The sequence below is a fragment of the Lagenorhynchus albirostris genome, chromosome 16 (assembly GCF_949774975.1).
Source record: "Lagenorhynchus albirostris chromosome 16, mLagAlb1.1, whole genome shotgun sequence".
NCBI lineage: Eukaryota > Metazoa > Chordata > Mammalia > Artiodactyla > Delphinidae > Lagenorhynchus > Lagenorhynchus albirostris.
Genome location: NC_083110.1, coordinates 25,703,795 through 25,725,796, shown reverse-complemented (window position 1 = coordinate 25,725,796; position 22,002 = coordinate 25,703,795). Strand labels below are relative to the sequence as shown.

Genomic DNA, 22,002 nt, shown 5'->3' with positions numbered 1-22,002 from the left:
AATCTTATATGGAACCCCAGTATATTAAGCAGTTGCTGGGGCTTGACCATGTAACCCATAGGGTTCTGTGGATTTAAAGTATGGATTTAAAAACCCCTTGCAGTACAAGACTGTATTCTTTTCAAATTTATTTTACAACATCCCATAACAAGCAGGTACTTATTCTTTGTTTCCAAGAGTGTCATCCCTCTTGCATTTAAATACCTCACTTTTATGCCCATCAACAAAGGATTGGTTTAAGAACATGTGGTATATATATATAATGCAATATTATTCAGTCTTAAAAAAGAATGAAATATTGCCATTTGCAGAAACATGGATGGACCTAGAGATTATCATACTAAGTGAAGCAAGTCAGACAAAGACAAATATCATACGATATCACTTATATGGGGAATCTAAAAAAAATACAAATGAATTTATTGACAAAACAGAAACAGACTCACAGACATAGAAAACAAACTTATGCTTACCAAAGGGGAAAAGGAGGGGGGAAGGGGTAAATTAGGAGTATGGGCTTAACAGATACAAACTATGATACATAAAATAGATAAGCAACAAGGATTTACTGCATAGCACAGGGAACTATATTCAATATCTTGTAATAACCTATAATGGAAAATAATCTGAAAATATATACAAATATATAACTGAATCACTTTGCTGTACACCTGAAACTAACATAATATTGTGTCAACTATACTTCAATAAAAAGAAAGCCTCACTTTCAACTGCCCCATTTTCCTCAACTCTGAAGAGTAAGTAACTTTATACTCTAAAATTGCATTCCAAAATTAGGGAGGGAAGCTTCTCTCGTTCAAGGAGAAGTCCCATGGTGTAATTTTCAGAGACTCCAAAGAGAAAGATCAGCAGAATGACAGAGGGTCCGCCTAGTGGGGCTCCTCTGGTGATTATCAGGAAATCCATTTCCTGTGTAAATCCCTGTTCCCCGCTCTGTGGGCATGGCCTGAGTACTGGTGCTTACCAGGGGACTGGCTGCAATGGAACATAGCCACTCTTGGACCCCATGAGGTTGCCATACCACTGCGGCCACGTCAGAGAGGCTGTTGAGGGTAGTGAGGGAGGGAGGGAGAAATGAGGTAGTAGAACCCTCACCCTCTGCCGGGAACAGGTCAGGTTTGTCGTCTTGTTTTTCTGTTTTCCCTTGGGATACCCTAGGGGCCTCTGTGGCAGCCCTGGCCTGTACTTGTTCTGACGTCTCTCCATCTTCTCACTCCACCTTACATTAATGAATATAAAGTTTCAGCATCTGGAGGTCGGGAACCAAGTTGCCTTGAGGGCTCAGGAATGGCACACTGATGATTAATATGCAAGCCTTGTTACTAGAGTGCAGGCTAGCCATCACTTCTGCTTTTAAGGTGGATGATTTACTGTCATCCACGTGTATACAATCTCATTGCCCTGCCCCACCCTGGGACTTGGAACCAGGCTCTTACCCCGGTGCTTCGAGATAGGAAGTGGCCTTACTCCCCAGCGCCTTACTTCCTGTTGCCCTGAGGAGGGGTGGGGCATGATATTCTGTCACCTCAACCCTTCCCTTCTGCCCTCTGCCCTCCTTCCAGGCGATCTATTAATGCTTTTCCTCTCCTATTCCCTTAATCACCCCCACTGGGCAGTCTGGTTCTCAAACCAGCTCCAAGGGCTGTTGGTTAAGGAAAGGAGAGGAGCCCTCCCTGGGAGCTTTGCTCCACCCACCCCCTCAGGGAGGTGGTCTGGGAGGCTGGGACGCCTCTCAGCCTCTCAGCTGCCTTCTCTGGGTGAGCCAGCCTGCTGACAATGGAGGCCCAACTCCCAGTGGGCGTCCTGCTGTAATCAAGACTGAGCTGCAGCAGTTGGCTGAGCTCCGCCCTGCCCAGTAGGGGCTGGCCTTTGACTTGGGGTACAGCTGCCCGGGCAGGTCAGGAACCTGCCCGGCCTGTTTCTCCTCTGCCGAGACAGTTGTGAGCCTCCGTCCTACCATCCTCTGACATTGGGGACAGGAGCCAGGGCCCCAAGGAGTCCCTTCATTCCACAAATATTTACTAAGTGTCTGGGGCTGAGTAAAGAGTGGTGAACAAAACAGGCAGAAGCCCTGCCCTGTTACAATTTAGTGGGAAGGCAAATATTAAACAGATAGCTAACACTCTTCTACTTAGGTACCAGGTACTGTTCTAAGTACTTTACGTGATTTAGTCCATTTAATACTCAAAACTCTGTGAGGTAGTTAGTTACTATTACTCTTCCCAGTTTTCAGATAAGGTAACTGAAGCACAAACTAAGTGACTTGCCGGATGCCACACAGCTGGTCAGTGAGTTGCCCAGAAATCCAAGTCAGGCAGTCTGACCCCGAACTCACTCTTAAGACAGCCATGCTCTTGCTCTACTTCCTCTCATACCAGTAAACATATCATTACACAATGTGATGAGTGCCATAAAATAAAATAAAGGCTGCCTGCAAGAAAATGGGGCTATTTTTTTCTTCCTTCCACTTGCTCTTCTAGCCCACACCGCACAAAGCCTTTTCTAAATGGTTCCCATTTCATCCCTTTCTTAGCTGGCCGGAGAGAGAACATTCTCTCATCTCTAAGGTTGGAGTGCAGGAAGGCAGAGTTCCACCTGCATCCTTCGCCCTGGCCTGGTCTCCCTGAACAAACCGTGCCTGAAGGGTTTTATCTAATAATGGCCCTGATGCTTACACAAGTCTAGACTGTCAGCTTCCCGAGGGAAGGCTGCTGAGAGCTGGCTCTGCAGACTGGGGGCGTCTCCCGAGTGTGCAGTGTGACACGGGCTTTTTGACCTTGGCCCTCTCTCCACATCGTGTGCGCCGGACTCGAGTGTGGAGCTTCACCAGAAAACTCGGTGGTCCAGACCCCTACACACTCCCAACACACACACACACACACTCGCACGCACGTTCTGAGCACTTGTAGGGTCCGCCCTGAGACAAGCCCACAGGTCGCGAACCTTTCACCTCCCTCCGGGCGGCCCAGGGCGGAGACCACCCCCCACCTCCCCTTCGCTCTCCCGCGCGCTCGACCCAGCCCAGGCGGCTCCCTTGGGCGGGGCGGGGCCGGCGGCGGGAGGCCCCTCCCCGGGGGCGGGCCGGGGGCCGGGCGGGGGGGGTGCTGGCGGGGCTGGGGGCGGGGCGGGCGGGCGGCACGGGGGTGTCCCTCCCTCCCTCGCTCTACCCGGTAAAGTCTCGCGGTGCTGCCGGGCTCAGCCCCGTCTCCTCCTCTTGCTCCCTCGGCCGGTCGGCGGTGACTGTGCACCGACGTCGGCGCGGGCTGCACCGCCGCGTCCGCCCGCCCGCCAGCATGGCCACCACCGCCACCTGCACCCGCTTCACCGACGACTACCAGCTCTTCGAGGAGCTCGGCAAGTACGGCTCGCCCGCCGCCCGCCGGGGCCCCCCCACCCTGCCCCAGCCGCCCGGGCGCTATGCGGCTCCTCGCCCCGCCCCCCGGCCCTGCACCAGCCGCTGCAGCGCCCCCTCGGCCCGCCCCACCCCCAGCCTTTCCCGCCAGCCGCCTCCGGGGGCCCCGTCGCCCCCAGCTCCCTGCCCCGCAGCGCCCTCCGAGCCCTGCAGCAGCTGCCCGGGCTGCTGCACCCCGCGCTGCCGCCGGGACTGCAGCCCCTGGAGCGCTCCTGGGCGCCCCCAGCCCCGCCCCTCCTGCAGCCTTCAGGCGCCCCGCATCCCGATCCCACCTGCTCGCTGCCCCCTTCCCACTCAGTTCAGGAGCTCATTCAGCATCCCGTCCTATGTCCCACGCGCCTGGCACTCAGGACCCTCCCCAGCCCTGCAGCTCCAACCCCGCTGCGGTGCCCGGGTGTGGGGGGATGTTTGGTACCCGGCCCCGCCCCCGGCTAGTGCAGCTTCCAGGAACCCAGCCCCACTGCTGGGCAGTGCTGCAGCACCCCCGTCCCCTCCCCCCATCCCTGCAGCGGTCCCGAGAGTCGCGCGCCGCAGCCGCAGCATCCCCCTCCCCTCCGCACTGAGCAGGCCGCTGCAGCAGCCCCAGCCGCCCCCACCCCCACCCGCGGCGGCGAGCCCGGCCACTGCAGCCCCCGCCCTGCCCGCCCCCCTAGATGTTTCCAGAGCTGGAGTGTAGAAGCTCCCGTGGGGGACTGGGCGGGGGGGGGGGGCGCAGACGTAGAGGGAAATATCATGGGAAAGGGGAGCTGTTGATGTCTGAGACCCACAACTGGATCCTCTCTTTCCCTGCTGTCAATTGAGCCAGGATGCAGTGGGATGAAGCCGGGTGAGGGGGATTTGAGCCTCACTTTCCCCACCTTCCCCCATGGTTGAGGGAGATTTCTCTCTCAGAGGATTATACCCTCTTTCTAATCTCTCCTCCTACCCACAACTATTCCTGCTGAGAAGAGGGCAGGGTCTCTTGCCTTCTCCGGGTCCTCTAGGCCGGGACTGCAGGGCTGTCTGTGAGATGCAGCAGGTGTGTGTTTTAAGCATCTGCCACCAGCTTGATGCACAGCCTGAGGTTAGGGCTGTTGCTTCGCCCAGAACTAGATGTGGGTGTGGGAGTAGGGTGGTCCTCCACCCACATCTGTTGAGTGTCCTGCAGAGGCCACATCCTTCTGCCCCATGTTGGATGGTGATGGGCACTACGCTGGTGTGTGTGTGTGATTTTGACTAAAGGTCTAGTGCTGGGAGCATCACTGTCCTCAGACCTGAAGTGTGTTTGCTCCGTTTCCCAGTTCTTTCCCCCTTCTCCCTCCAGGGGTGCTTTCTCTGTGGTCCGCAGGTGTGTGAAGAAAACCTCCACGCAGGAGTATGCAGCAAAAATCATCAATACCAAGAAATTATCTGCCCGGGGTGAGTATTCCCCATCTTGGTCTCTCCCAAGGGTGCCTCCAAGGGCTATGGATTCTTCTGAAGATGCTCCAGGAGTTGGGGATTGTGCGTTTTAGCACTTGGAGAAGCGTTGGAATTTCAGGGTGGGTGGACTTTGAAACCAGGCAAGGAATTGTATGGGGAACAGGTAGAAAAGAATGAAGATGTAAGAGTTGTAGGTTGCTGCTGGGAGGAGTAGTCTGTGAAGGCTCAAAGGAGTTTGGTTTTTATGGAGGTGGAGGATATGGGGAGTGGTGGGTGGCTAGCTCTTCATTTGGGTCATTTGGAGTCTGTGTTTGGGGCAGTGGTAACCACTCCAGGGCTGTCCGAATCCCTGTGCCCCAGTGGGGACTTAAGATGAAAATGCAGTAAGTGAACAGCTCTGACAAATCCAGCCTCCCCCTGCCCGGCAGGCGGCAGAACAGACTCCCAAGGGAAGGGAATCTGTAAACATCAGGGGAGGCTGCTACTGTCGAGGGCTTCTCAGGAACAAATCCTGCCAGATGAACTTGATTGCTTTTTTGATCAAATTACAAAGTTGGTGGTGCAGCAACAGCAGATGCAGTCTGTCCTGGGTGGAGGCTGATGCCTCATGGTCTGGAAATCTCAATGGCCTGGTTGGAGTGGAAGCAGCTTGGCCTCGGGATCTGAGAGCTGTGAAGGCCCAGGCCTGAGGGCCTAACTTGTGAGATCCTTCCAAGTACCTGAGGCCAGGAGGGTCAGGCCCTGTCTCTCACACCTTGAACCTACACTCCCTGCACCTTGTATTGGGTGCTTGCCAAACTCACCTCATCTGATAGGTATAGACCCAACAATGTGTGAAGTGCTCTGTGAACAGGTGTGGTGACCATGGAGGTATGTAGATGGTCAGGTCATCGAGAGCTGCAGGGTGTAGCACCAAGACAAAGGTTATGAGACTTATAGAAAAGAATTAAGACTAGGCAATAGGATGCGATAAATATATTAGGAGCCAGGACAGATGCCCTGGAGAAGATGTGGGCCATGGCCAGTAATGACCTGGGCGTCTCTGGGGTAAGAGATGTAGTAGATGTCCCTAAGCATTGGAGAAGCAATAAAATGACAGTGGGCTTCTGTCATGTCAGTTATTCTGGGACCTGTTTAGCAGGGCTGTGTCTGCCTCCTGGCTGGGAGGGCCTCTCTCCATCCTCACAAGCAGGGATTGTCTTGCTGTCTCCCTCCCAGCCCCTGTCTCTTGCTGTTCCTCTACATTGGCTATTAAGTTGACTTATTTGTTTGTTTTCTTTCTCTCTGGGTACCTTGAGTTGGAGGCGATGGTTGCCATAGAGATATGTGGGCAGTCAGATGCCCTCCTTCCATGGGGAGGCGGGACAGTGTGGTGGGCTGGACTCTTTGGCAGACATCCTCTGGCCAAGGATGCAGGGCGCAGGCAGGGATGACGGTTTGAGAATGGATACCTCCCCGTGCCCACACAGCATAGCCCTGGTGCATCAGAAATGGGGCTGGTGTCTGGTGTCTCCAGTTAATGATGCAGTGCTTTGCTTTCCTCATCGCACCACTGTCCTCTGACCCAGGGATGCGGGAGGGAGGGAGAGAGAGAGACAGCTGGGAGCTGAACTCTGGGATGAGGATAGCTGGTGTGGTGACTTTGTGGAGCTGCCTGCCTTGGGCCATCATTTTCTACTCCTTCCCTACCCATCTGAACTTCCCTAACCGATGTGATCATGTCCCTTTCCAGTCCTCACCTTTTTTCAACCGTGTCCCATCTTTCCCAGCTGATATCTTTCTTTCTCTGCCCAAGTGGGATGAGGTTTCATTTCTCTTTGATTTTTTTCTCCCCAAGAAGATTCTTGTGTAAGATCATATGCTTTAGGCAGCAACTCCCCCTCTCTCGAGATGGTTATGCCAAAACTGGGGCTCTGCTGCGTGGCCTGTGTGCCAGGTTAACTCTGGGACAGAGGTCTGGTCCTGGTTGATAGGCACAGATGCCAACAAGAGAGTTCAGGAATATGTAAGTGCCCGTACTGTTTGGAGGTTGAGAGTGGGAGGGTGTTGTCTTGGAGATGGAGGGAGCCATCCAGGGGCTGTGCTGTAGGTGTGGACGTGGGGGGTGTGAGCTCCTGGGGAGGGTTGGGCCACTGCCCACTAGGCTGGTGCCCATGGGGTTAGGGAGTGAAGGCCGTGGCTTCCCTGAAGCCTCTCAGTTTACGCTGTATATTTTATAAAGGTGCAGCGGCTGGGGCTGGGTTTCACTCGTCGCTGTCTGTCTGTCTGGGGCTCCACAGGTGTTGGATTTCTGTGTCTGGGAATGTGGTGGGCCCACCAGGGTCATCCATGAGGGTCTGAAGGAGCTTGCTGTGTTTGCTGAGTCTCTCTGCCTGTTATCTTTCTTGTTTGTGATCCTCTGTGCTGCCGAGTGAAAAAGAGCGTATCGGGCTGGTTCTCCTTGGCATCCATGGTAAGGTGGCCCAGGAGGCATGGGGAGAGATCACCTGGTCTTCTGGGGGGTCAGCTCTGGATGGGAATCCTTCTTTTGCTCCGTTGTTTCTTGTCATGGTGGCCTCGGGGGCCCACGGTGGTGGCTGTGCGACAAGACCAGGGATCCCTTGGGCATGAGTTCACGTGGCTGAGCCTTGAGCGCTGTTGTTGTCTGCGGGCCTGTCTACGTAGAGTCACTTGAAGTCACATAACGTCACTCCATTTGCTTTGGAACAGCAGTAGGTGTAGAGTTGGGGCTCTTAAGGGAGCCGGTGGTTCCAAGCTTAGCTCTCAGCTAGGCTGCAGGAGGCATTTAAAATAGGCTTGGATGCAGAGCTAGTGGGCCAGGTGATGGCAATGATAAGTCGTTATTTTAAGATTTAAGAGCACCCCCTCCCCCAGAAGCCTGAGCCCTTATGTCTTTTTTTATTTTTAAATCTTCATATTCTCTTCTTATCTTTATTCATATGCATATAGATTTTCACCTCATGGAGCATAACATTTTATATCCCACTCTCTTGCTTATATCCAAAGCATTTCCCATATTGCTACAGTTGAAGGGCAAATGGTCCTTTCTTTTCTCTACATAGTTCAGGATTTATCTTTGGAGCAGTTCACGTCATAAGAAACTTCTCTATTTGGACCATTTATCTGAATTCTAATTGCTTTCACTATGATGGGATACTTAGCCTTACTAAGAGGTGCTGTTGGTAACAATATTATGAAATCTGTTACAGCACTTGCTTTGCTTATTTATTTATTTAATCTGTATACCCCATGTGAAGAAATTTCTGTTGAAGCTAAATGTAAGCAAAAGCTTTCCCCTTCCCCAGGACCTGGGAGGGTAACGGTAAGGAACCATATCTGTTTCTTTCACTTTGGTGTGGGCGGGGCCGGATACATATTGATACAGCAAAGTGCCTGATACATATTGAGCCTCCTATACTTGTTGAGTGAATGGACTGTGTAACCAGCCTGGTTGCCTTTTGGCTTTGGCGCTCAGGAAACTCATAGCCAAGTTGGTGGATCCCTTGTACCCTGGTGCTGGCTTGGGTTCCCCCTTTCTCATCCATGGAGCCAGGCTGTAGGCCTGACACAGCTGTAGGGGAGGACAGATGAGGTTAAAGACCTGTGCTTGGAGAATAAAGCAGGTGGGAGATATAGGAAGACAGTGCAGCTTATCATCTTCCTTCCGTGTCATAAACAGCCTTATAGGGCAATGTTGGGACTTCCTCTAAGCAGCAATTTTCAATTTTAGTGTTCAAGAGGATCACCTTGAAGACTGGTTAAAAATGCACATTCCTGGGCTCTATCCACAGAGATTCTGCTTCAGGAGGTCTAGGGTGTAGCCTCAGAATCTGCATTTTTAACAAGTGCCTTAGTGAATTTCATGCAGGTAGACCCTGAGCCACACTTTTAAGAAATGCTGTCTAAAATCAGCGACAGCTGTGACAGTTGCTGTTGCCATGATCTCTGAGATTTCCCAGACACACCTTAGCCCAGCCTTCTCCAGGTGGTGTCTTGGCCGGTATGTGGCCATCTGTGTACATGGGCTGTTCTGTGATTAGAGGCCTGCTTCTGAGCCCCCAGATTGGGGTGTCAGTTCGTGTCCAAGGCTGTGGCAAGCTGAGTGCCTGGAGTTGTCGCATGTTGGCCACCAGAAGGGCAAAGACTGTCCCTTTCTGGGTCCAGCTGGCCCTGAGGAGTGAAATAGGATCCCCCTGGGTGGTGCCAGCTAAAAGTCTCCACCCCCTTAGTGTTGGCCTGAGTAGCCCCCATGACATTTGTGTCCCCTGTGGTATCTCCAAGTGAGACTTTCCTGTTAAGGATGAAGAGAGAGGAGGGTGATACAGCAATGAGGGAGGGGCAGAAGAAAGAGAAATCTATGCAGCACGGGAACGCTGGGACTCTGGGACTTTAGGAAGCATTTAAGAAGATTAGATATTAGATCCAAAACCGTGCTTTCCTCCTGAGGATAAAACAGACCAATTTCTGTTGACAGAGAAATGGGCAACTTGTTTATAAGTGAAGGAGCTCCTCTGACCCTTCTCCCTGGGTAGATGAGGAAGCAGCGTGGAGGCCCCTTCTTTGTGCTAAGGGCCAGTTTCATCACACAGTCATGCTTTGAGCTGTGTGACTTAGCTCGCACAACACTGGCCTGCCTCCCTGCCCTCCCACCCCTTCCCAGAGTGACTTGGGGTGCTGGCATCATAGGGTGGAGATGGAGGTTGGAAGGTGGCCCCATCCAAGGTGGCAGTAGGGGAAGCCCTGCTGCTTGCTTCTTCCTGCTGCTTGCTCTGGTCCCTTGTTAGGAGCTGTGCTCCAAGCTTTGAGGCTGTGCTGAAACCCTAGAGGTGAGTGGCTGACCCCATTCTCTGCTGAGGCTGGAGACAGGGAAGGGGAGGAGTGGGTGTGACAGGCTTCTGCCCCATCTCTGTGCTCGCTGCTCTCTGGACAGCCTTGGCGGGCTGACATGGGCCTGATCCCATGGGTGCCAAAAGGGTGGTGACAGGAAGAAATGGGCACTTTGCACCTTCTGAGTGCCTCTCGGCAGAGGCCCTTTGTCTTCTGCCCCTGGCCAGCCAGATCTGTCCCACAGCCAGTGGGGAAACCAAGACACAAAAGATTGGTTTGTTTTGAGATGTAGGCATGCCAGTGATTTTGCCAGTGCTCAGATCCCAGCATCCTTAAGCAGTATGGACTTCACTTACCCTTTGACTCTTCCCTTTAAAACACATATTCTGGATATTTAGTTCCTGTGATAAATCCTGATATATCACCCCCATACCTCTCCATCTAGGCCCAGAGCTCTAAGCCCAGTGGAGCAAATCCCTCCTTTCGGCTGGCTAGGTCTTGCTGTCATCTGTAACCACCTCTGTGGGTAGAGACCGCTCTATGATGGGGATATTTCCAGCCACTTCCCCCCAACACCACCTATACTTCCTGGGCTCTATCAGCAGCAGCAGCTTCCCATCTGCTCCCCTCTTTTCTCCTCCCTCTCTTTCCCCTCCCCCTGCTTGCTGCTGCCCTGGGAGGAGCTATTTTTAGGGGCTGCTTCCTGGGATGTTTTACTTGGGGCTGGTTACCATGAAGGAAATGTCACCAAAACAGTGGGCAAAGGCTGCAGGCACCCAGAGCCCTGCCAGGGGCATGGAGAACTCGGCAGCTGACCCTGTTCTGGCCCTTGAGAGTGTCCAGAGGCAGAGCTTTGCCTTCTTGGGGCTTGCTAGTGACCCCATGGGGATTTTCCCTGTCCAAGCTGGTTTGGGAGACTTTCACTATGGGGCACTTCTTGGTGCCTCCCTCCTTTTCCTCCTCAGTTAAAGCTTCTCTTGTCTTAAGATTCAGAGACCAAAGTAGGGCTCAGGTCTTTGTGTCACCCAGTTAAAACTGCTCAAGTTAGGACTGAAGAGAAGGGGGGGACACCAGGTTAAAGGACAGAGCCCCGGGGGTTCACGTGGGCACATTTCAGGCTCCGTCTCACTGTATTCACAGCCCTCAGCTAGTTCCCGGGTGTATGGGTGTGAAGGAATTAGAAGCTGTGGCCCCTGCTCTTACATGATACACGGACTTTGCTGTTAACTGGGGACTTTGCACCTTTAGAGTGAGATTCACAGAGGAATGGATGTGGCATCACAATGTCAGGGGTAAGGTCAGTGAGACTGTGGCTTGGGATGCCCACTAGTCAGTGCCCAAGGCCAGGGACTGTTTATAAGCAGCTGCGGAATGTGGATTATGACACCAAATCCCTATGCTGCCCTTGTTTATACTCCTCGGAGCGATATCTACGGGGGGCCTGGAGGGGGGCACTTGGAAGAGCAACAAGAGGAGAGACCCACATTGAGCATCTGAACTCGATAGGCTCTGGGAAGCTTTTCCTAACCCATGTTGGGGCCACAGGCACAGACCTTTGAAATACCCTTTGAAAAGTCAAGGGTGTCATTGAGGTTGGAACTTGGGGAGAGTCCCCATAGCCAGAGCAGGGCTCTGTGTCCTTTCCCACTTACAGTGGGTTGTATGTTTAGGTGGCAGTAGGATCTTAGTTGAAGCTGGTGCTGGCATTCATGGTTTTAGAGAAATGTCACTAAATCAGCCAGCGTGTCTCTGCAGGGCTGTGGAGAATCTGGACGACCCTCCCTGGGCCCCGATCCTGTTGGGGAAGGAAAGTGAATTTGGAGTGGGCATCTCCCCTGGGGTCCTAAGGGAGAGGTGTTTCTAGGGCTCTGCCCCGCCTTTGCCACGCACCGTCTCCTCACTGTCTGCTTCCTCTTTTCTGCATCTGGTCACTCCTTGCTGCCCTTCTTGTCAAGGGTATTCGGCCTTTGTGGTGCCCTGAACCAAGTCTTGAAGCGCTTGGGCAGAAAGCGGGAGACGTGAGGCCTCCAGGGATCCTTGTGTCCCAGGGCCTGGCTCTGCCCTGGGTGGGCTGTTAGGAAAGCCTGAAGCGGGATCTTGATAACGGCCGCTTCTGCTTTCTGCGCCTGTTGCCACCTCTGCTCTTGAGGGGAAATCCTTGCAGAGGGCTATGGTTGGAGCTGGGCTGAAGGCCGGCAGGGGTGGATCTCTCCATGGCAGTAGCTCACAGGCAGGCAGGAAGTGGCCCTGTGCAAAAGCGGGAAGTGGCCGTTGTCAAACAGGAAGGGGGGGCTGGGCCGTGTGAGGGGGTGGGGGTGAGCCCAGTTGAAAGGTGGGTGGGAAGAGGGTCAGCCTTAGAAGGTCTGGGCTGTTCCCTAGGAACGGCAAACTCAGTGGTCACTGGAAGGAGGGGGCGTCTCAAGGGAGAAGGCTGCCTTTGTGACAAGAGCACCGGCTGATGTTTAATCACCTTGGGATGTCAAGCCAGGACTGGACCTACCACTGTGGACCAGGCCAGTTCAGTGGCCTTACCCCTTTTGGGGCTGGGGATGCGAGTTTACAGGACAGACCTTGCATCTGGAAAAGATGCTCTGCAAACCTTACTTGTTCCTCAAACACCACTGCTGCTGGGGTGGAGCCCTTTGCTTTTTCCCAGACATGGAGCAGCCCTGGAGGGGGGACAACAGGACCGGAAGTGAGGGGGGAAAGGGACAAGAGACGACAGCTGGAGAGGTGGGGTGCTGGCTGGCTGTGCGAGGAGTAAGGAGTCAGGGAGAGCGTGGTAAGCAGAAACCATACGGCTCGTTGAGCAGAGCTTCGGGATGGCAGGGCGCCACAGCCAGCAAGGCTGAGGCCGAGGAAGACCAGGGATCCCACGGGCAGCAGCATTTCCTGGGCTGTCCTCTGTCTGATGAGCCCCTGTCGTTAACCGTCCCCTGTAGGCTCTAGACACAGGTGGGCCACCCCCAAACAGGAGGCTGTGATGGAGCCAGGTCGGAGGGCTCAGTTGCTGTGCTGTGGACCCCATGACTGCCCAGGCTGAGGGAGAGTGGGCCTGACTCTCGTCTCTGGTGATGGCCATGGGCACAAGCCCAGCCTGGGAGGTCTCGTCTGTCTTATCACTGGGCCCTTGGAAAGGAAGCTCTCCCTGTGTGCCAGGCACTGTGCTGAGCGTTTACCCAAATACATCATTTAATCCACGAATATCGCTGCCTCCATTTTAGAAGTGAGGAAACTTTTTCCCAAGCTGTGTGCCTGGCTCACTCTCTCACCTCACCTCCTTCGGGTTCTAATCAAACATCACCTCCTTGCTGAGGTGTTCCCTGACCACCTATTTTAAGTGTCCACTCTCCCACTTCCCTGCTTTATTTTTCTCCATCGCACTTACCACGACATCTAACGTACCATCCAGTTGTTCCTGTCTGTCCCTCCCCCTCAGCTCCTCTAGGATATCAGCTTGATGAGGGTGGGGGTTGTTATCTCTTTTGTTCACTGCCATATCCCCAGCATCTGGAGCAGTGCCTGTCACATAGTAGGCCTCAGTAAATATTTTCTGAGTGAATGAATGAGGCTCAGATGGGTTTAATAACTCACCCAACATGGCGGCCCTGAGACTCAGTCTGGGGCTCTCTGACTCCAAAGCTGATGTGTTAATGGCCAGACTCCATGACTAAGGATCAGAGCAAGGACCCGAGGTTCAGAGGAGACACAGGCCTTGGGCAGAACATGGGGCTCAGCTCCTTGGAGTTAGGGTCGAACTAAGTGACTATCTAGGACCCTCTGGACCCTGGGCAACTCCTTCAAGGAGCTGGAAGTGTGACTCTGTGTCTCTTCCCTTCTTACTCTGAGTCACTGGTAATACGGGTGCCAGAGCACCCGTATTGTTAGTGCTGTTGCTGTTGTGGAACTGTAACTATTAGCCAGTAAGAGTCTTAAGGGAGGAGATAAACATTAATCTTCGGGGCCTTCTCCTCAGCTGCCACCTCCGCATCGCAAGATACTGTTCTCCCGCGCTTGCCCGGGCAGCCAAGCCCGAGAGTTGTGGGTTGGAGGGTGTGAGGTGAGTGGTCAGAGAGAGGGCTGGTAGGTCTTCAGTTTTAGGGTGACTAGCTTGGTACTGCCATCCCACGTTCAGGGATGGGAAGGAAGGTGGGGTTGCCCTGACATCCTCTGGCCAGATCTGGAAGATCTGGAAGAAGCAAGGCCCCCTGCAGGGGGGGAAGGGGGACTAGGCAGGGCTAGTGTTGCTTCCTCAACTGCCTACCTTCTGAAGGTCCCTGGCCCTGAGGGATCCCAGGCAATGTGGGGTTACCTGGAGTTCTCCTGGCTGCATCCTGGTCAGTGGTCATACTGAACTCGAGGATGGGAAGGAAGGCCTGACCCAGATCTTTGGACAGCTGGGATGGATTAGCTGGGCAGCAGGAACTAATCTCTGCCTGTCCCCACGTCCTTCTTCCACAAAGCAGAGCTGTCCCTAGAGGGAAAGTTTAGGACAAAGCTGAGGGTGGTTGGTGAAACAGTAAATGTGAATTCCTTCTCATCTATAATCCGTACATTATCTCAGGCAGGCCTGGGCTTGAAATCACAGTTCTATCCCTTTCCTGCTGTAGGATCTCAGGCAAGTTATTTAACTTCTCTGGGCCTGTTTTATCATCTGTGAAATGGGATAATCAATGCACCTGCCTGGTAAGATGGTTGTGAGGGTCATGGGAGGCTTTACAGAGGCTCTTTGCTATTTAGGTAGAGGTGGATGGGCAGAAGCCCCTACCAAGGGAGGTGGGAATTGCTTGGCAGCAATGGATGGGAAGGTACCTGCCTGGACCTGGGGAAGTTGAGGTGAACCGGACTATGCCCCCCAAAGCCTGGAGTCTTTGCTTAATACTCTCACTTTTCTTTATCTTGTCATCACATCATAGCAATGAGAAGGAGGGCTCTAGGCTCGGACCACCTGTATCCACTGCCTGTCTGTGGGACCTTGGCCAGGTTACTTGAACCTTTTAAGCCTCAGTTTCCTCCTTTACAATGTAGTGGAACTAATCAGATCCTCCACTTCACGGGGTTTCTGTGAGGATGAAATAAGAGAATCCGTGCCTCTGCCTGGCCTACAGTAAATGCTTCGTAAATAATAGTTTTTACTACTACTGTCAATGTTATTGACAAACCGTTATTAAGCCTCTGATATGGAAGGAACGCTAGGAAGCATCACGCAGAGAGGTCCCACCCTTTGAAAAGCTTGTGACCGAAAGATTTAATGTGTGATTTAATGTGTGATGTGAGAATTATAAGAGGTGCTGTGGGAGATGGGGGTGGGTCATGGGGAGAGAAGTCACAGACTACTGTGAGGAACAGGGAAGACTCTGTGAAGCAGGTGACTTTGGCAGGATTCCAGCAAGTAGAGCTCGGGGGTAGGGTGGGCAGGGCTTCTAGGCCACCTTGCTTTGAGTAGTAGCAGCCTCTCTTTCTACTTCCTGGAGCTCTGCCTTCCCGGGGAAGGAACTGACCAAACACAGCTTGCTTAGATCGGTGGGCTCTTGGATTCTGGTTATTTCACCAAAGCAGAGTAACCCCAGAGCCTGCGTGCCAAGAGGTCAGAGCTCCCAGCAGTGGACAGCCAAGAGGATCCTGGGGAGAAGCAGGATTTCTGCAAAACAGGCATCATAATACTACCAACCTCATAGCATTGTTATGAGACTAAATTAAAATATGTATCTGCCTGGTGTAGAAGTAAGCTCTCAATAAATGTTAGCTAGTATTATTATTATTTTCAAATCATCACCATCTTCATTGTCAGCATCATTATGTTGCAGGGTTGCCATGAAGACTGTATTAGAGAATATATGCAGCACTCCTAGCACAATATCTGGTCTTGTAGTAGGTGTTCAATAAAACTTAGCCATTATTGTTAGTATTTCCAACAAGGAAGAGATTCTGGGCACACTGGCCCAGTGAAATCCCTGCTGTGGTGGAAAGAGCACTACAGTTTTAGTTAAAGACCTGGCTTCATATCCTGGCTCTGCCACTCACTAACTTGGGAAGCTTTCCTAAGGCACTTCATCAGGAAAAGGTTGTCATTAATACCTGTCTCCAGAATTGCCGTGACGTGATGTATTAATTCAGCAAATTGTAAAAAGGGCATAGTTGGTGCCTAAGAATTGAAAGCATATGAATAGCCAGGTGGCCACAAATAGAGTGGGTGTTTGATGGCTTTTGTTTTCTCTCTTCTGCTCTTAGATCACCAGAAACTAGAACGTGAGGCCCGGATATGCCGACTTTTGAAGCATCCAAACATTGGTAAGTGCCCTTACACAGGGCATTTCTTGGGCATTTTGTGGAAGTTGGAGAGAACAGAAATCCACTGTTTTTGTATAGGGAACCACTTCTGTCCCTGGGCCTTTGCCTGGTGTCATTTTTTGCCCAAACAGGATAGCAGCCATGTATTGCTCAGAATTCTGGGGTGTTCTAGTTCATAGACCTGAGTGTCTCCATCCCTGTGGTGCCATCTCAGGGCTGGGAGTGAGGTATCAGAATATGTTTCAGACTCGCTTTCTTCCCCTCTCCTTCTGTCTTTGGGCTGAGGTCCAGGTCCTCGGCGTGTGAGGCTCTGGGCTAGTAGCCTGCCAGCATCCCTCACCAGGGGCCTTCCATGGCCGTCATAAAAGGGTCCGGATTTTGTTTCTGGACTTGAAAAAGTTTTGTTCCTGTTGCGGTGTCGTGCACACTCTGGGGGTTTCCATGGTGCTCCCGTTTGTATTCCCCGGAGCCGGGAAAGCAAGCTGCCCACCCGCCTGGCTTCTCTGGAGATGGGATGGCAGGAGCCACTTGGATGGTGAAGGAGAAAAATAAGAGGATTTCTCCCTGCTCCCACCCTGACATGGGGGACAGGAGCACATTGTTGGTTGTTGTAAAGCCGAGGAGGTTTGCCTGCCACAACCCACTCCGGCTCCGTTTTACATTGTTCAGCTGAAGTCGTCTTTGCCAAAAACGCTGGCCCCAATTCGGTGCTTCTTGCAGAGGGAACAGAAACTGGGCTGGCTGCAGCGTCTGAGCAGAAGCCCCGGGCTTGACTTGAGGCAGAGCAGGGAGCATCTCCTAGGTTTTCCCTGAAAGCTGTGATCATCACAAAGGACAACACGTTTTCCGCGCTCCTCAGGCACGGCCTCAATATCGGGGCTCCCACAGTGCCCTGGAGGCCTCCCACTCCGCTGGGTTGGCAGCTGGGGCTGTAAGGCGACTTGCCGAAGCTCGGTGCTTCCTCCAGAGCTACTCAGCCTCCAGCTTCCCAGATCTCGGGCTGGAATGCTCACCGGGAGCTCTTAACGTAGGAGAGTGAGGTCGTACTCCAGCCCAAGGGGAGAGGAGCTGTGAGGTAACCAGAACTGCAACCATGCAGGGCTTTATAGATGGCAATCAGCAGCTTGGATTACACCCGAAGCAGATTGGCATAGCTGGTGCTCAGCTCTGCCTGGTGCAGTCTTCCACGGAGCCAGCACTTCTCAGCCCACAAGTCCTGGGTTTGGAACTACCGGAGCTCTCTGAAGTTAGACCCTCACCTGCAAACAGGACGGTGGGGACCAAAGTGTTGCCTTAGGTAGAAGAGAAATGATGAGAGGAGCAGCTAAAACAGCAGGCACAAACTCAGGCGTGTTTTGTTCGGCCGGCTCAGTGGTTTAAACATATTTTTATTGTTTGCCAGTATTTTAAAACGAGATTTCACACTTTGAAAAAAATTCTGTTTCCCAATCTTTCAAATCAGAAGGTTTGGCTCTGCTGAGCCCACATCCATTATGTGCCGGAATCAGCTGGGGCTGGGCAGTGGCTGCCCCTTCAGCCCGCTGGCCACTGTTTTTGCTGTTATCTCACATTTGTACTGCCTACCTGGTCCCTCTAGGCTTTGTGAGCTTGTGACCTCTGACGTAGCAGTTCCAGAGCAGGAGGAAAAAAGAACGTGGGTGACTAAAGCCATCCATGAGCACAGAAGCATTTTGGTGTTCCAGTCCCAGGTCTCAGGGTCTGCGGACGGCAACTTCCTTTCCTTATGTCCCAGGTGACCAACTCGTAGAGCAATGATGAATTGTCCTCCTGGAGGGAGGAGAACAAGGGGTGGGGTAGATGATGCAGGAGGCAGAACCATGTCTCCGTTACCTGCGACACGGGCATGGTTGACCACAGCAGGGTTAGGGTAGGATGAAGACAGTCGAGAATCAACCGGCAAGTACAAAACTGGGATTCTAGCTGAATAATGCCCGAGCCTTCTTTTTATGTTTTCTTTTAAATTAGATATATACTTTTTGACCTTTTAGACTTTACTTGGTTTGGTAGCCCCCCCCCCGGCTTTTTGTTCTTTTTAACCACCTGCCTCCAGCTCAGAATTAAGGCAGATGGAGTGACCATGTACCCCAGCCATCTGCTCTGTTCGGGAGGGAGCAGGACCCAGGGAAGGCCAGGCAAGGCACACTCCCTTTGTCAGCGTCTGATCTCCTAGAACTGTGCTTCCGTTTCACGACTGCTCCCAGATCCTGGGCGTGTTGGTCTGAGGCCCTATTTTGGGGTCAAGAGCAGGGGGAGGGAAGGGTGAGTCAGGACCGTGTCCTGGCAGAGCGGGCTAGCCGGGCTATCTGGCGTCCAGTGGGAACCAGGACTCCTGGAGATGTGGGGGAGCTGCAGGTCCAGGAGGCGGGGTTGCCATGGAGCCTGACCTGGCTTGTGGCAGAAGAGGAGGCAGTTTGGTCCCCTTAATTCAGTATTCATCTCCTCTCTCCGCTGCTCCATCCTTCAGAGCTGTGGCCCTTTTGGCTCTAGCCTCTAACTCCGTTCCTCAGGGATACAAGTGGACCAGCCCAAGAGTGAGGAAGAGTGAGGAAGCTGAGAGCAGAGAGCATATGGTCCACCTCTGATTATTGTCAGACCCTTAGGCACTTGAATTCAGAAGGGTATTTGGTACAAGGACCCAGGCACCCCCAGTTTTTTTCCCTGATAGGTATTCTGCCCCAGGAGTTGAAAGCCTGTTGGAAGAGTGAACCCTAACGTAAACCATGGACTCTGGGCGATAATGATATGTCAGTGTAGGCTCATCAGCTGTAGCAAATGCACTGCTCCGGTGCGGATGTTGATGTTGGGGGACACTGTGCATGTGTGGGGACAGGGGGTAGGTGGGAGCTCTCTGTACTTTACTCTCAGTTTTGCTGTGAACCCAAAATCGCTCTAAAAGGTAAAGTCTGTTTTTTTTTTGAAGCCTGTTGGTTCTGAGGCATCCTGCAGGACCTGAAACAGCCCTGGGAGAGTGGCCGGAGGCGTGGAGTTGAGAGGAGGAAACGGCAGTAGTGCTAATCATCTAAAGTCTGAGTGAAGTGTCTTCTACCTGTGCTCTGCTTGCTCTCTGCTCTAAATTCCTCTAATGAATAGACTCTGTCTTCCTTCGTGCTGAGCTGCCCCAGCAGTTTCATCACAGTCTAGCATTGTGGTTTAGAGCAGCACTTCTCAAACTTTCATGTGCTCGTGAATCACTTAGGGATTGTGTTAAAATTCAGATTCTGATTCAGTAGGTCTGGGGTGGACCTGAGCTTCCTTACATCTCCTGCTGATGCTCACGCTGCTGATCCATGGACTGCATGTGGAGAAGCAAAGGCCTGTGGCTTTAGAGTCAAGTCCTCTAGGTTTGAATCTGGGATTTGCTGGTTAGCTGTGACCTCGGCACATGGTTTCACCCACCTGTGCCTCCGTTTTGTCACCTGTGCCTCTACGTGGAGTTGTTTTGAAAAGGTTCAGCAAGCAAAGGAGGCCTAGGAAATAAGTGGAAATGATGAAAATGGAGATTTCAGCTCCCAGAAGCGACCCCTCCTAGACTCCCAGACCCAAATCAGTTCGCAAGTTATTCAAGCCTGGCTGCGTTTTACCTTGGGCCCAGGGTCCATACAGCTAATAGTAAGTGTAGCAAAAGCGGTTGTAAAGAAAGAGAAGGAAACATTGGATCATAACTGAGCAGCTCCCAAATCCCTGCCCACCCGCTTCTGGAGGACAGCGTTCATCCCTCACCAGCCCATGGGATGACAGGACCTCCTTCCCACCGTGTTATTTCCATGGACATGAACAGTGATACTTTGTCAGTGCTTTTTTGACCAAAGTTTGTTAGTTAAAATGTGGCATACTGTTGGTGGCTTTTAAAGAATTGGAAACAGCCACAAAATTTGGGTTGTGGCTTTGTCAGTACTTGAAGTTATGAGACATCGAGGGTTTTTTTTGTCCTGTTCTTCCTTCCACAGTTTGTAAAGAACAATAATTAGGTTTATCACTGTAATGCAGTAACTGCTTCATGTCTAGAGTTCCTGTCTAGAGTTGGTCTGGTCCTCCTAGGCCTTCGTACCCTCTCATGACTGTGGAATGGCCTGGGTGTTGGATTGTTTTTTTCCCCATGCATCCATAGCATCCTTTACTTCTCCCTGACAGCCCTCAGCACAGTACCGCTTGGTTACGCATTTGTGCAAGTGCTTCTTTAAAGCCCGTCTTCTCCGATCCCCCAGAGGCTGCGCGGTGGCAGAGCTGGGTTTCCCTTGTTCACAGCTGTGTCCGTGGCATGTACAGTCACGCCTGCTTCAGGGAGGTGCTGAATGGACACTGCTGAGTGAATCAGAATGGCCAGGGCTAGTGGGGACAGGTTGGAGCTCCTTTGCCTAAGAGGATGGAGAAAGTGACTCCCTGGCAGGCAGTTCCACAAAATCAGGGATCTTGCTGTCAGTTTGCCTTGTCCTCAAGTCTCAGCTCTGCCTCTCAGTATAACTTTGGGTGAGTTTCTTTTGGAGCCACCGTTTCCTGTCCTGTTAGACGGAGGTGATAGAAGTACCTACCCGACAGAGCTAACGCAAGGGTTCAGTCAAATAACATGTGTAAAAGCACTTGGCACAATGCCGAGCACATTGAAACAGCTCAGCTACGAGTTAGGTATTGTAATTTGGATCATTAATATCAAGAATCTGCTAGGTTGGCAGTTAGAGTGGTGCATTCAAGTTTCTTGTCTTGTTCTCAGTCCTGTGTTAATTTTCTTTACAAATGGAAACAAAAAGATAGCAGTCTTGCTCAGCGATGGAGCCTTCCACACCTGTCCCTCCTCGTCTTGGTGGTTGCCATGCTCTGAGACACACATCAAAGCCATTCTCTGGGTTGGGTGGCCTGGGAGGATTAGTCTTCCTTTGCTGCTCTGCTCTTCTGATTCCCCTCCCAGCTTCCTCCCACCTGGGCTCCGTGTGTGGCCTTTCTGGAGAAGGGCAAGTTCCAGTGACTCCCTGTCTGGGCAGAGGCATGGGTGCCTGCCCTTTTTGCCCTGTTCTCAGCCCTGCTGTGCTGGGTTCGGGGGGTGGGTCTGGGGGCAGGGATCCTGGGGAGGCAGGGCCAGGTGGCAGGACTCCCCGGGGAGTGGCTGTTAGCATCGTACTTGCTGCCCTGTCAGTGCATCGTCCTGCTGCTGTTGGTCACCTCCCTAATGAAGCTGGTCTTCAGCTTCTGGGACAGCTGATTTCCAGGGGATTATTTGTATTACACACTTTAATGCTTTTTAGTAGCAAATTTTTAATTAAATGGAAAGTCCTCTTGGAAGCAAGGGAGCAGCAGCTGCAGCAGGACTCAGCATGAGACACCAACTCCTGCCAGAGACCCACAAGTGAGGAGGGAGGGTGGCAGGGCTTTGGGGGAGCTCGCTTGAGCGTGCCTGGCTCAGTTAGGGTGGAAGGGAGGCAGGGGTTTGGCTATGGCTCCTTCCTTATGTCCCCCACAGGCCTAGAGAAGTATGAGCTTATGTGCCCGAGCATAGGAGAGAATCATTTGAGGAGGAGGGGTTTTAGAAGTACCACCTGCCTTTGATCCCATTGGTAAATTGCAGAAATACTGAGTTCTGGGGGAATTTTGGGGTGAGTAACCAGATCAGATCTAATAAGGTTGGCAATATGAAGTATAAACAATTGTCAGGCCCTGGTTCTAGCCCTGGCAGGCCCGAGTCCTCATTTGTCAAGTGAGGAAAACCACGGGGCTCTAGTGATGGCTGAGTGCCTGTATTTTACATTCGGCTGATCTTGCTTTGGTGGGAAGGGTACGTAGGAAAGTGCCTCAGCCCTGATGAAACGCTCTCACACTGGAAACGGTAGTTGTCATTTGAGCTGGTTGGGGCCGGACATGGAAGAGACACTGTGATTTCTTTGTATCCAAGAACTTCACTGGTTGGTTTGGTGTCAGGCCATTCTTGAAGTGCTCTGCAAGGTGCTCCTGGAACTGCTGAGGGATGGAGTGAAGGTCAAACAGAAGAAGCCCTTTGGAACATAGGCTCCCCATCAAGAGAGTGCAGGTGAGGGAAGGGA

General features: G+C 52.3%; 1 protein-coding gene across 18 annotated transcripts in view; it reads left to right on the top strand.

Moving 5' to 3' along the window:
- The first annotated feature begins 3,208 nt into the window (after positions 1-3,208).
- The window catches only part of CAMK2G (calcium/calmodulin dependent protein kinase II gamma), a 54,250-nt gene continuing 35,456 nt past the window's right edge, over positions 3,209-22,002 (top strand). For 11 of the 18 annotated variants that reach the window (XM_060126416.1, XM_060126411.1, XM_060126414.1 and 8 more), the window contains exons 1-3: positions 3,213-3,379; positions 4,737-4,831; positions 15,893-15,952. In XM_060126416.1, the coding sequence (XP_059982399.1) occupies positions 3,315-3,379; positions 4,737-4,831; positions 15,893-15,952 (220 nt within the window). In that variant the 5' untranslated portion in view covers positions 3,213-3,314. Of the gene's footprint in view, positions 3,380-4,736; positions 4,832-15,892; positions 15,953-22,002 lie in introns of all 18 variants that reach the window. The other 7 variants (XM_060126424.1, XM_060126419.1, XM_060126421.1 and 4 more) reach the window with 3 other exon arrangements.